This window comes from Electrophorus electricus, chromosome 2 (assembly GCF_041902795.1).
Source record: "Electrophorus electricus isolate QZ-2024a chromosome 2, ASM4190279v1, whole genome shotgun sequence".
Taxonomy (NCBI): Eukaryota; Metazoa; Chordata; class Actinopteri; order Gymnotiformes; family Gymnotidae; genus Electrophorus; species Electrophorus electricus.
The window spans coordinates 2,896,991-2,911,794 of NC_137498.1; the positions used below are offsets into that span (position 1 = coordinate 2,896,991).

At 39.8% G+C, this 14,804-nt stretch overlaps 2 protein-coding genes across 2 annotated transcripts; both read right to left on the minus strand.

The window, feature by feature from the left end:
* Nucleotides 1-1,955: 1,955 nt before the first annotated feature.
* Nucleotides 1,956-6,595, minus strand: LOC118241847 (uncharacterized). The gene is made up of 6 exons (XM_081694518.1): nt 6,589-6,595; nt 6,324-6,517; nt 4,883-5,037; nt 3,037-3,500; nt 2,545-2,750; nt 1,956-2,369 (listed from the first exon to the last, which is right to left on the minus strand). Exons 1-6 carry the CDS (start codon nt 6,593-6,595, stop codon nt 2,172-2,174), a joined length of 1,224 nt encoding a protein of 407 aa, XP_081550644.1. The 3' UTR covers nt 1,956-2,171.
* A 2,270-nt stretch (nt 6,596-8,865) lies between these two features.
* On the minus strand, nt 8,866-11,713 carry LOC145643400 (uncharacterized). The gene is made up of 5 exons (XM_081694524.1): nt 11,703-11,713; nt 10,103-10,316; nt 9,853-10,024; nt 9,359-9,564; nt 8,866-9,184 (listed from the first exon to the last, which is right to left on the minus strand). Exons 1-5 carry the CDS (start codon nt 11,711-11,713, stop codon nt 8,987-8,989), a joined length of 801 nt encoding a protein of 266 aa, XP_081550650.1. The 3' UTR covers nt 8,866-8,986.
* Between the last annotated feature and the right edge of the window lie 3,091 nt (nt 11,714-14,804).

The following is a 14,804-nucleotide window of genomic DNA, read 5'->3' on the forward strand; positions in this document are numbered from 1 at the left end:
CAACACAGTACTAATATTTCAACTTAGGATGAGTCAACAAATCAATATTTGGTGGAATAACCCTGATTTTTAATCACCGCTTTCATGTGTCTTGGCGTGCTTTCCAGCAGTCTTTCACATTGCTGTTGGGTAACTTTATACCACTCATGGCACAGAAATTCAAGGAGCTCAGCTTTGTTTGATGGCTTGTGATCATCATTCTTCCTCTTGATCACATTCCAGAGGTTTTCATTGGGGTTCAGGTCTGGAGATTGGGATGGCCATGATAGGATCTTGATTTGGTGGTCCCTCATCCACACTTTGATTGGCCTGGCTGTGTGACATGGAGCATTGTCCTGTTGAAAAAAACAACCATTAGAGTTGGGGAACATTGTCAGAGCAGAAGGAAGCAAGTTTTCTTCCTGCACAGTTTTGTAAGTTGCTTGATTCATGCGTCCTTCACAAAGACAAAGCTGCCCGATTCCAGCCTGGCTGAAACACCTCCAGATCATCACCAATCCTGCACCAAATTTCACAGTGGGTGTGAGATACTCTGGCTTGTAGGCCTCTCCAGGTCTCCGTCTAACCATTACATGACCAGGTGTTGGATAAAGCTTAAAATTGCACTCATCGGAGAAGATGACCTTACTCCAGTCCTCTACGGTCCAGTCGTAATGGTCTTTTACTAACTTCAGTCTGGTTCTTCTTTGCTTCTCATTGATGAAGGGCTTTTTTCTAGCTTTGCACAACTTCAGCCCTGCCTCCCGAAACCTGTTTTGCACCGTCCTCGCTGTGCAATTCACCCCAGCTGTTGCATGCCACTTTTTGTAGGTCACTTGACATCATTAAGTGACATTTGAATGAGGTGGCGATCATCACAGTCGGTAGATAGTCGAGGCTGCAAGTGCGGGTTAGGAAAGTGTTCTATTCGGCGCGAACAGACACAGGAAAACAGCAGCGGTGCAGCAGTTAGTGATTCGGGTGTTTTCTTTTTAACGTGACCCGATCCCGGGCTGGTATGGAGTCGTGTTTGTTTAAGGTGCTGATGTATTTGTTTTATAGGCAACTTGGGAGCAGGTTGCGTCCTGAATGAAAGGAGGGCGGTGGGAAAAGTAAAAACGTTTTGAGCGGGTGAAAGCAATTTTGGTAAACATGGAGTATGATGTAACGTGTTTGTTGATTTTGTGCTTACTTTGTCGTGATGTGGGATAATCTGTTGTGTATTTTGTGTGCAGGGGGCTGAGTCACGTTTTTGTTCCCGCTATGAGTATTTCCTGATTCTGAGTTTTTCAGTAATGTAAGGTTTTATTGGGTGTGGTGTGGAAATATTTATCAGGAATTGTACTGATGAAGTGATTCATGTACGTGTGATGGTGACCACGTTAAAATCAGTGAAGCCATTTGTGCTTAAACTCAGAACCAGATTTTCCACTCATTGTGTGTTTTAGTGTTATGGTTTTTAAATTGTATTAAACTTGTCTGACCTGGTACTGGTGGTGTTGCTTTAAAAAAAAAAAGGTGATACCTGTTGCACATACACAGATGGAATTTGCATAAAATACTGTGTAATGGTGGAACGTTCCCAAAAAGGCAACTTCTGTTCTTAAAGACTCAAGGTAATCTTTCACTGATATGGGTATTTTCTGTTATTTTCATGTTATGTGGCTTCATGTGACCTGTCGTACTACAGTTGTCATAGCAACACCAGGTCTGTTTACAACACTACTACATTAGTTGGAGCACTTGGAGCTGTTGTGTCTGTGTGCTCCTGGATCTCCTCCCACATGATCTACTGCCACCTCATGATTTACACATTAAGCACTGGCCACAAAGATTTGGAAGTAGGTGGCTTTGAAAAACAGATTCTTTGAGATGCTTTAATGGACAATTTCACATGGCAGTAAAGTTCATTATGGGAGATTAAAAGAGGAGAAAGATTTTTTTTTTTCAGCCTTGAATGATTTGAGGCTTAGATGAGAAAGCTACGCTATTTTAATCAGGTACACATACATTGTAAATTGTGTATGACTGACTACAAGGTCATATAGTTCTGATTAAAAAAGGAATGACTGATTGTACCTAAATACAGAAAATCAATATTATCTATAAAAATTACCAAAATATGACCACCAATTAACAGAGTATTTGATTTGAAGGCCTCAGAGGGGAAATGCACAGTAGTATTTAATGCTTTAGTTTTGGATGGCTGCTGGAGTCTGGTTCAAGACTTTCATTTCCTGTAGCTGTCCCATAACACTGTTATACTCTTCCTGCCACACGGCGTCTGAGAGAGACGATGGATCAATCTCCAGGAACGCATAGGCATCCTTGGACTGTATTTTGAATATTTCAGCAGCTTTACCACAGGAACCACCAAAATTTGACCAAATCTGTAAAAGAGATACAAAAACCATTTGGACAACTGTTCTGACTTACATAATGAACAATAGATTCCACACTATACTTATCAAGCATTACTCTAATGTGCAGTGTTTTTGAATTTAAAAAAAATGTCATTGTATATTGTAATTTTACTTTACTGTAAATGTTTCATATATCAGTTACCTCTGAAGCCTTTTGGATTGAATCCACAAATTCTTTTTTAAGTTCAGGTTCATCAACAAGATCTTCATTAACAAACGTGGTTTTCTGCATGACACCCAACATACTGTGCACCTTTTCCCAGAAGTTTTTGATCTGAATCAGAATGTTCTGGATTTTAGTCAGATATCGCTGGACCTCGTTCAGGTGGACAGGGCTGGGTATAGAGCCTGGTACACACAAACAGAAACACAGACTGCATATTTAAACCAACAATGAGTACAGGACAGGAAAATTGTGCAGTGTTTTGCTATGGAAGTGTTTTCAGAGCTCTGTGTACTTTTATATTCTTAAAAATAGATTGTTTACAGTCTCATTTACTAATGTACATGTGTGGAGATGAACTGGTCCAGTAACACTAAACACAGAACCCATGGGCTTATTCAAAAAACTGTTAACAGACAGACAAGTATACATAACCAAAAATCCAGCAGACATCACCCAATCATGACTCACCTTTGTCAATTTTTACTTTGGCCAGTTTCATCTGTAAGTCAATCTGCTGGACCTCAATGCTCCACTGTTGGTTCATCAGAGCCGTCTTTTGAGAGGTGAGCTGATTCAGCTGGTTTTCAAGAGCTTTCGTTTTTGCAGCAGCAGCGGGGGATGTTGCGGCATCGTAAATGGACTTGACGATTGGCCCAATGAACGGCACAATCGCAGCGAAGATTCCGAGGCCTGAGCTTTTGCTTGTCACGTCCCTTACATAACTCTCAAGTTCCAGGTTTTTGGCATCTATCTTCCTTTTGGTGTATTCAAGCTCTTTCTTAACTCCGGCAAGCTTTTCTTCAAGTGTCTTTATAGCTCCCTCCATTTCCTGAACTTCCTTGGAAAGCTTCTCAGACTTGGCCTCAGTGTTTGCCTTTTCAGTGATGATGTCACTGGTAGTTGTGGCCACGTCTCCGTTGTGTTGAACATAGCTAAATATTAAAAGTGTGAAAATAGTCAACATTAATTTACTTTGTGTGTCTGCAGGTTGAGAAGATTCCAGCTATTTGTTATCAATCTATGTCATTGTGTCATTAAAGCTGCACTAGGTAACATTTGTTTGTTAAAATTGAAAGAAGTCACATTACTAAGCCAAGAGGAAAAACCTTCTGCTAAAATATAGTGTCTTTCTGCAAGTCAACCTATAAAGCATGAAATATTCATTCAGATTCAGAACTGTTGGGTCGGATTTGGCAAGAGTTTTTTGAACCACATCAGATGTTTTTATGAATTAACGAATCTCACTCACAGGATCAAAAACAAGGTCCGGCTCGATTGGCCGTTTTCCTGAGTAATGTTACAGGGGGCGTGGCTCACAGTTCTGATATACCTGTGCATGTGTACAGTGCTGAAAGTCAGTGAATGGAAGGATAGAGATACTGCCTCATATGGAGACATCAGAACGGCAACCCCAGTCATCCTCTGCAGAATTACCCGCATGTGACTCCTACACATTGTGTTAACTTTTCAGGGGTGGCAACAGCCTGCAGGGGTTCAGGAATATTGGTCTATTTTTGATTGCTGAACAGGTACATTATGTTGGTGGTTTGCTAGCTAGCTAGCAAACAAGCAATTTATTATTGATTTGGAATTTAATGTTATCTTGTGTATTGTACAAGGTAAATGTTAAGCTGTTTTAGCTATGTAGTCAATGTTAGCTGGCAAATTCGCTAATATTATTATATAATCACTTTGCTGACAGTGTCTTTTTTGTTTCAGAGTTTGTCCTCTTATGTCTGAACAAGGAAAGCCTTTAATCTCTCAGATTATTTCCATTGCTACCATCTCTCTCCTTTCATGTATGCAACTATAACTTTAAATGAAACTTGGCTAACATTTTACTTGTGCTACCAGGCTGTCGCATACCTGCTGGATGATTACAAGAGTAAGTTAGTTAATGCTCTTACATCCTGAGAGAGCATTCCTGAGACATCTGATCAAATTCTCTGTGAACACTCCTTCAACATGAATGCACTCGCAATCATCAGATAAATTCACTTGGGGAAATGGAAGGCAGCACAACCCACTTTACAAAATGTTTATGATTCATGCGGTTGCATACTTCCAGCAGAGTTGTCGCCAATTCTAAAAATCTACATAGTGCAGCTTTAAAGTACAACATATGAATCTTCACATCAGCACAGGCATCACAGACACCAGAATAAAACTGAAATTGAAGAACTCTAAAAGCTAATAATTATTTAACTTTCAAACTATTAATCTGACATGCATTTCTCTACTGACAGAACAGCACTGCTTCACACCATTTCTATACATCATGGTGATCTAGGCTGCAAAAAATACATGTTGTTACCTTTGCACCATATTGTCCACATCTGCAATAAGTTCACCAATCCAGGTTCTTGCTTTTTCCAGGTACCTTACCGCCAGTGTTGGTTTGTTTTTTTCAATAGCTTGTATCAGCATTGGAAACAGTGATGAAACCAGGCTATGACTGGTGCCCATACACTGTGGTGGAAGGAATAACATAAGATATGCAGAATGTAATTTAGCTTTTACCTCCCACCTTATATGTCCTTTGCTGCTGCTGTTCCTCCATGTGATGGACATATTGGCTACAATCCAGTTACTGAGCTCATTAAGGATTCAGAGACATTTATGGTGATGTGATTACAAACATCTCGCCTCCTGCCTTTCAAATTGGTTCTGTGGTACTTGAGCAGGTCTGATTACAGGTCTGTACTCTGACACTGTGTGACCTTGTAGCTGTAGTACTTTTAACTCTTTGTCTAGATTGATCATATAAGAATAAGTACACAGCAGATCACATCAATCTCCAATTATTAATCTCCATCAATAATCAGCCCCAAGAGGAAGGAGTTTATAGAGTTTTGACCAAGGCAGAGGGTCTGTCTCATCTTACCCAACTCTTTCTCCTGATATGTAAAAGCAGATTTCCAGCTAACAGAGAACATGCTCTGATTACATGCTCTTCAAATATAGAAACAGATGCTATTATGTTACAAAACCTCTAGTACTGAACATCTGTCAAAATTGTGATCTTCATTTACTTTGTTTTTCTTCCATTGATAACACTTTTAAAATAAACTGTTTGTCAGTTTAAGGATTTGGATTTTAATCTGGAATTACATTTTTTTTCCCAAATGAGAAGGCCATAATTTTACTTAATGTGTCATTATGCCAATCAGAAAGTCCTTTTGAAATGATCAAATTTGTTCTATGGAACAAAAGAGATTGTACAAAATAAATCATTTTGTATTTTTAATATATGGTTTCTCATTTTATATATTTAGTTAATCAGCTATTTAAATCTACTGGATATTTCATTACATTTTTCTTTAGTGTTTTAGAGGACACTGATTCAGTACCTGGACAGGTTGATTCCAAAGATCTGACTCAATTTTGTTATCCCGAAAATGTAGCGTTCTACTAATAAGAATGCTTTCAGTTGGTTATATTTCTCTTATAAGTCTAATGTTAATTATGGTGGCATGTAGTTTTGAATATCCCTTTATATTAATTTGCAAAATAATTTATCAACACATTTTCTAGAAAACTTTAAACTATCAGTTTGATATTTTTTTTTTTGCTATGTCTGATATTTTAAGGTGAAGTGTTGCTGTAAATTCACTAGAATATCCAATCTGTCATTATACCTTTGGATTCCAGTGTTTTACACAATACGGTCATTGATTGTTATTAATTCATTATAAATTATTTTCTTCCTGACAGACAGAAACGACCAGAGATCTCACCCTACACTGACACCATACCTTCAGCAGAAGAGCTTCATAGGATCCAAAGAGAAGTTGGGTTTCCCCAGCACGCTTCCTGAGGAGCCTCTCCAAGTTTGGAAACTTAGCCAGACACAGGTAGGAGATGTGGTACAGCAGGGATATCTGCTTAGAAGCTGGGAGAAGCTCCTCTGTGAATCCTGGACTCCATACGGAGTTGGTTGGCACAAGTTCTGTGATTCAGTTAAAATATATTTGAATGAAACATGTGGTCAAACAACCATGCTGGTATAATGTCTAAAACTTCTCATGTCCTAAAGAAAAAAAAAAAGTAGAATCAATCACTGAAAAAAATAATAACTTAAAGCTTGCCTTTGCTCTTAGCCATTGTATGTAAGACCAGGGAAGACTTGTAATCAGTGTTATCCTATAATTCAGTAAAAGATATTAGAATGACATCATCAAACCGAAAAACTTTACTACGTTTTGGTTCATGAACCTAAAATAAAAAATGTGCAAATACTAAGAAGTGAAACTTACCTGTAAATCTTCGTACTTCTTGGTGGTACGGTGTGTTGAGGTCTCACTGGAGAACCTTTATACCATGCGCACGCCACCTCTTACACGGAAAGAAATTCCTGTCAAAGTTCTGAGCAAAAACTGTACTACGTTTTGGTTCCTGAATCTAAAGTAAAAAATGTACAAATACTAAGAAGTGAACCTTGTAATCAGGAAATAGACTTGGCAGACGCTAAAAGTCTCTGTTAAAGTCCTTATCAGATAATGTTCTGAAGAAAACCAAGGCAAAGCAAAGGCAGCCTGCTTATTGAAGTTTGACTAGTCTCAGATGCACTTGTTACTGTCAAAGTAGCATCAAAAGAAACCATTTTGAAGAGTTTTGCTTGTGTAGTTAGTGTTGGGCTGTCGAGCTGATGCTGGGGTTTCTCATGAGCAGGTCGTCTGAAGCACAAAAACAATTTACGCTGTACATTTTCTCAGGATTCTTTAACAATTCCTCTGGTTTGGTCTTAAACTGGCTCTCTTTGTGCATAAATTCTGCTCTTCATTTAAAAATCAAAGTGTCTATTATGATTTCTACATTGCAACTATATTTCCTTGATTCATAGTGGGCAGTGAAGTCAGGCCAGTCTACCTTTTATAGGCCTAGTTAGCCTTAATGTCCAGGTGGCAGTTTAACTGTGAAGAGAATGTACCTGACTTCACTGACAGTTTAAGACCAAACCAGATGAAGAATGTTATAGCATCCTGATGTACAAACCTAGAAGCCATCTTGTGGGAGAAAATGGACAGCGTAAACTGTTCTTGTGCTTCAGATGACCTGCTCATGAGAAACCAATGCATCAGCTCGACAGCCCAACACTAACTGCACAAGCAAAAATGTTTTCCTTTGCTGTTACGTACCAATGAGACAATATTTCAAAATATGGATGGTGTAAGAGAGGTGTTGGCACAAGCGAGTTCCTGTTTTGTGGAGGGGGATTGCAAAGGCAGGATGTTGAGCAGTTCATGTGCATGTCAAATACTCCGCTGTGGCAAACCATTCTGCCCTGTGTGTGGGTGTTTTTAGCTCCCTTATACCCTGAGTTACAGTGGTCAAGATTGGGCAACGTTTTGAGCGGGTGAACGCAATTTTGGTAAACATGGAGTATGATGTAATGTGTTTGTTGATTTTGTGCTTACTTTGTCGTGATGTGGGATAATCTGTTGTGTATTTTGTGTGCAGGGGGCTGAGTCACATTTTTGTTCCCGCTATGAGTATTTCCTGATTCTGAGTTTTTCAGTAATGTAAGGTTTTATTGGGTGTGGTGTGTAAATATTTATCAGGAATTGTACTGATGAAGTGATTCATGTACGTGTGATGGTGACCACGTTAAAAGTCAGTGAAGCCATTTGTGCTTAAACTCAGAACCAGATTTTCCACTCATTGTGTGTTTTAGTGTTATGTTTTTTAAATTGTATTAAACTTGTCTGACCTGGTACTGGTGGAGTTGCTTTTTTTTAAAAAAAGGTGATACCTGTTGCACATACACAGATGGAATTTGCATAAAATACTGTTTAATGGTGGAACTCTCCCAAAAAGGCAACTTCTGTTCTTAAAGACTCAAGGTAATCTTTCACTGATATGGGTATTTTGTGTTATTTTCATGTTATGTGGCTTCATGTGACCTGTCGTACTACAGTCGTCATAGCAACACCAGGTCTGTTTACAACACAACTACATTAGTTGGAGCACTTGGAGCTGTTGTGTCTGTGTGCTCCTGGATCTCCTCCCACATGATCTACTACCACCTCATGATTTACACATTAAGCACTGGCCACAAAGATTTGGAAGTAGGTGGCTTTGAAAAACAGATTCTTTGAGATGCTTTAATGGCCAGTTTCACATGGCAGTAAAGTTCATTATGGGAGATTAAAAGAGGAGAAAGATTTTTTTTTTCAGCCTTGAATGATTTGAGGCTTAGATGAGAAAGCTACGCTATTCTAATCAGGTACACATACATTGTAAATTGTGTATGACTGACTACAAGGTCATATAGTTCTGATTAAAAAAGGAATGACTGATTGTACCTAAAAGCAGAAAATCAATATTATCTATAAAAATTACCAAAATATGACCACCACTTAACAGAGTATTTGATTTGACAGCCTCAAAGGGGAAATGCACAGTAGTATTTAATGCTTTAGTTTTGGATGGCTGCTGGAGTCTGGTTCAAGACTTTCATTTCCTGTAGCTGTCCCATCACACTGTTATACTCTTCCTGCCACACGGCGTCTGAGAGAGACGATGGATCAATCTCCAGGAACGCATAGGCATCCTTGGACTGTATTTTGAATATTTTAGCAGCTTTAACACAGGAACCACCAAAATTTGACCAAATCTGTAAAAGAGATACAAAACCATTTGGACAACTGTTCTGACTTACATAATGAACAATAGATTCCACAGTATTCTTATCAGGCATTACTCTAATGTTCAGTGTTTTTGAATTTTAAAAAAATGTCATTGTATATTGTAATTTGACTTTACTGTAACTGTTTCAAATATCAGTTACCTCTGAAGCCTTTTGGATTGAATTCACAAATTCTTCTTTAAGTTCAGGTTCATCAACAAGATCTTCGTTAACAAACGTGTTTTTCTGCATGACACCCAACATACTGTGCACCTTTTCCCAGAAGTTTTTCATCTGAATCAGAATGTTCTGGAATTTAGTCAGATATCGCTGGACCTCGTTCAGGTGGACAGGGCTGGGTATAGAGCCTGGTACACACAAACAGAAACAGACTGCTTATTTAAACCAAGAATGAGTACAGGACAGCAAAATTGTGCAGTGTTTTGCTATGGAAGTGTTTTCAGAGCTCTGTGTCCTTTTGTATTCTTAAAATAGATTCTTTACAGTCTCATTTACTAATGTACATGTGTGGAGATGAACTGGTCCAGTAACACTACACACAGAACCCATGAGCTTATTCAAAAAACTGTTAACAGACAGACAAGCATACATAACCAAAAACAGTCATCCAGCAGACATCACCAATCATCACTCACCATTGTCGATTTTTACTTTGGCCAGTTTCATCTGTAAGTCAATCTGTTGGACCTCAATGCTCCACTGTTGGTTCATCAGAGCCGTCTTTTGAGAGGTGAGCTGATTCAGCTGGTTTTCAAGAGCTTTCGTTTTTGCAGCAGCAGCGGGGGATGTTGCGGCATGGTAAATGGACTAGACGATTGGCCTAATGAACGGCACAATCGCAGCGAAGATTCCGAGGCCTGAGCTTTTGCTTGTCACATCCCTTACATAACTCTCAAGTTCCAGGTTTTTGGCATCTATCTTCGTTTTGGTTTCTTCAAGCTCGTTCCTAACTCTGGCAAGCTTTTCTTCAAGGGTCTTTATAGCTCCCTCCATTTCCTGAACTTCCTTGGAAAGCTTCTCAGACGTGGCCTCAGTGTTTGCCTTTTCATTGATGATGTCACTGGTAGTTGTGGCCACGTGTTTGTTGTGTTTAACATAGCTAAATATAAAAAATGTGAAAATAGTCAACATTCATTTACTTTGTGTGTCTGTAGGTTGAGAAGATTCCAGCAATTTGTTATCAGTCTATGTCACTGTGTCATTAAAGCTGCACTAGGTAACATTTGTTTGTTAAAATTGAAAGAATTCACATTACTAAGCCAAGAGGAAAAACCTTCTGCTAAAATATAGTGTCTTTCTGCGAGTCACACTATAAAGCATGAAATATTCATTCAGATTCAAAACTGTTGGATCAGATTTGGCAAGAGTTTTCTGAACTACATCAGATGTCTTTATGGATTAACGAATCACATGCACAGGATCAAAAACAAGGTCCAGCTCGATTGGCTGTTTCCCTGAGTAATGTTACAGGGGGCGTGGCTCACAGTTCTGATATACCTGTGCATGTGTACAGTGCTGAAAGTCAGTGAATTGAAGGATAGAGATACTGCCTCATATGGAGACATCAGAACGGCAACCCCAGTCATCCTCTGCAGCATTACCCGCATGTGACTCCTACACATTGTGTTGACTTTTCAGGGGTGGCAACAGCCTGCAGGGGTTCAGGAATGTTTGTTTATTTTTGATTGCTGTACAGGTACATTATGTTGGTGGTTTGCTAGCTAGCTAGCAAGCAAACAAGCAATTTATTATTGATTTGGAATTTAATGTTATCTTGTGTATTGTACAAGGTAAATGTTAAGCTGTTTTAGCTATGTAGCCAATGTTAGCTGGCAAATTCGCTAATATTATTATATAATCACTTTGCTGACAGTGTCTTTTTTGTTTCAGAGTTTGTCCTCTTATGTCTGAACAAGGAAAGCCTTTAATCTCTCAGATTATCTCCAGTGCTACCATCTCTCTCATTTCATGTATGCAACGATAACTTTAAATGAAACTTGGCTAACATTTCACCTGTGCTACCAGGCTGTCGCATACCTGCTGGATGATTACAAGAGTAAGTTAGATAATGCACTTACATCCTGACAGAGCATTCCAGAGAGATCTGATCAAATTCTCTGTGAACACTCCTTCAACATGAATGCTCTCGCAATCATCAGATAAATTCACTTGGGGAAATGGAAGGCAGCACAACCCACTTTACAAAATGTTCATGATTCATGCGGTTGCATACTTTCACCAGAGTGGTCGCCAATTCTAAAAATCTACATAGTGTAGCTTTAAAGTACAACATATCAATCTTCACATCAGCACAGGCGTCACAGACACCAGAATAAAACTGAAATTGAAGAACTCTAAAAGCTAATAATTATTTAACTTTCAAACTATTAATCTGACATGCATTTCTCTACTAACAGAACAGCACTGCTTCACACCATTTCTATACATCATGGTGATCTAGGCTGCAAAAAATACATGTTGTTACCTTTGCACCATCTTGTCCACATCTGCAATAAGTTCACCAATCCAGGTTCTTGCTTTTTCCAGGTACTTTACCGCCAGTGTTGGTTTGTTTTTTTCAATAGCTTGTATCAGCATTGGAAACAGTGATGAAACCAGGCTCTGACTGGTGCCCATACACTGTGGTGGAAGGAATAACATAAGATATGCAGAATGTAATTTAGCATTTACCTCCCACCTTATATGACCTTTGCTGCTGCTGTTCCTCCATGTGATGGACATATTGGCTACAACCCAGTTACTGAGCTCATTAAGGATTCAGAGATATTTATGGTGATGTGATTACAAACATCTCACTTCCTGACTTCCATATTGGTTCTGTGGTACTTGAGCAGGTCTGATTACTGAAGATCATCACGGTTTCTGTTCTAGAGCGTCAGTTACTGAGGCAGTAGAGTAGCAGCTTGTATTATGACTCTCTTGTAAAACATTTTAACTGTTTAACTGTTTACTGGTGTACTGTGAAGCACTGAGGTGCATAGTTTATTAAAGTGGTGAAATAATTTGATCATACTGATTGGTTAAACCTTTTTCCTTAATGTACTCTGACACTGTGTGACCTTGTAGCTGTAGTACTTTTAACTCTTTGTCTAGATTGATCATATAAGAATACACAGCAGATCACATCAATCTCCTAATAACATGAAGAATTTACACGGAACCATCAACCCCATCCGCCTCACCTAATGAGGTGGGGATTATCACTCCACCTGTTATGATAATCAGCCCCAAGAGGAAGGAGTTTATAGACTTTTGACCAAGGCAGAGGGTCTGTCTCATCTTACACAACTCTTTCTCCTGATATGTAAAAGCAAACTTCCAGCTAACAGAGAACATGCTCTGATTACATGCTCTTCAAATATAGAAACAGATGCTATTATGTTACAAAACCTCTACTACTGAACATCTGTCAGTTGTGATCTTCATTTATTTCATTTTTCTTCCATTGATCATATGTTATGCAAGTGCATTGATGATGTTACTGTCTCCAAGACCATCACCACATGCCCCAACCAGAAGCCATGAATGCCTGCTGAGGTGCGCATGCTACTGAGGACCCGTGACTCAGCCTTCAGAACAAGTGACAGAAAGGCTCTCAGAAAAGCGAGAGCCAAACTGTCATGTGCGATCAGGGAAGCAAAGCGTGCACACGCACAGAGGATCCATGGACACTTCAAAGACACGGGTGACACACGGCGCATGTGGGAGGGCATTCAGGCCATTACTAACTACAGGAAAACATCACCTTCCTGTGACAGTGATGCCACCCTCCCAGATGCACTGAATGACTTCTATGCAAGGTTTGAAGCGCAGAACAACGTTGCAGCAGAAAAGCCCATCCCTCCGCAAAATGACCAGGTGCTGTGCCTGACGGCGGCTGATGTGAGGTGTACTCTGCGTGGAGTTAACCCATGGAAAGCTGCTGGACCAGACAACATCCCAGGTCGTGTGCTCAGGGAATGTGCTGACCAGCTTGCAGATGTCCTGACAGAAATCTTCTATATCTCTCTGAGCTGCGCCGTGGTCCCAACATGCTTCAAGATCACCACCATCGTCCCCGTGCCTAAGAAGCCCATGGTGTTGTGTCTCAACGACTACCGTCCCATTGCACTCACATCCATCATCACGAAGTGCTTCGAGAGACTCGTCATGAGACACATCAAGACCCAGCTTCCCCCTTCTCTGGACCCCCTGCAGTTCGCGCACCGCTCCAACCGCTCTACAGATGATGCCATCTCTACCACACTTCATCTGGCACTCACACATCTGGATAAAAAGGGCACCTATGTAAGAATGCTGTTCATAGACTTCAGTTCAGCATTCAACACCATTGTTCCTCAGCATCTGATTGGAAAGTTGAGCTTACTGGGCTTGAACACCTCCCTCTGTAACTGGATCCTGGATTTCTTGACTGGTAGACCTCACTCAGTCAGTCCGGATTGGGAGCAGCACTTGCAACACCACCACACTGAGTACTGGTGCTCCCCAGGGCAGCGTACTCAGCCCTCTGCTGTTCACACTGCTGACTCATGACTGTGCAGCGATGCACAGTTCGAATCACATCATCAAGTTCGCCGCTGACACGACCGTGGTGGGTCTCATCAACAAAGACAACGAGTCAGCATACAGAGAGGAGGTGCGAGAACTGGTGAACTGGTGTAAGGCCAACAACCTGTATCTGAATGTTGACAAGACAAAAGAAATGGTTGTTGACTTCAGGAGAGCAAGGCAAGATCACTCCCCACTTGCCATCAACGGCTCCTCAGTGGAGATCATCAAGAACATCAAGTTCCTCATAAATGATATCAGGAAAGCAATAATGTGACGGCAAGAACAGCCCTTTCATCAGGAAACAGACTTGGCAGATGCTCACCAAACTTGAATGCAAAGCACTGGAGGGAGGCAACTGTGGGACTGAAATATGTAACAGGAAATGTGAAATAGGTGAAGGGCATAACTATTAATAAATAAATATGAAAGTGTAAGTGGAATGACTAATAATAAATAAATATTAAAGTGTAAAGGGAATGACTAATAATAAACAAATATTAAAGTGTAAAGGGAATGACTAATAATCAGGTGATTGTGATGGGAGAATTGAACGTGGATGACCTTTTGTGGATGGTTGGATAATTGGTGACTGATGCGTGACAACCCTGTATTGGTCAAAATTAATAACAGTATAATTCTAGGAGTATAAAACAAACTCTGCTTCACATATTTACGTTCCAAAAATAAATTCTCACTGGCCACTTAATTAGAAACACCTACTGGTTCATACAATGTAGGTGTTTGTAATAAAGTTGCCAGTCAGTGTATGCATATACATATATATTGTTGAACGTAAAACTTAAAAATGTGCAAACACTATGAAGTGAAAGTTACCTGTAAGGTTTTGTGCTTCTTGGTGGTGCAGTGTGTTGAGTCCTCACTGGAAGACTTTTATACTGTGTGTCCTTCACATCTTACATGACCAGAAATTAAAAGTCTCTGTTAAAGTCCTTATCAGATAAAGTTCTGAAGAAAAAACCAAGGCAAAGCAAAGGCAACCTGCTCTTTGAAGTTT

Bases quoted from the DNA above. Each gene is read 5' to 3' on its own strand.
- LOC118241847 (XM_081694518.1), bottom strand. The intron at 3,501-4,882 runs GTAACAACATGT...TTTAATATTTAG, and splicing joins GTGGACAATATGGTGCAAAG to CTATGTTCAACACAACGGAG. The intron at 2,370-2,544 runs GTAACTGATATA...TCTCTTTTACAG, and splicing joins CAATCCAAAAGGCTTCAGAG to ATTTGGTCAAATTTTGGTGG.
- LOC145643400 (XM_081694524.1), bottom strand. The intron at 9,565-9,852 runs GTGAGTGATGAT...TGTGTGTACCAG, and splicing joins CAAAGTAAAAATCGACAATG to GCTCTATACCCAGCCCTGTC. The intron at 9,185-9,358 runs GTAACTGATATT...TCTCTTTTACAG, and splicing joins CAATCCAAAAGGCTTCAGAG to ATTTGGTCAAATTTTGGTGG.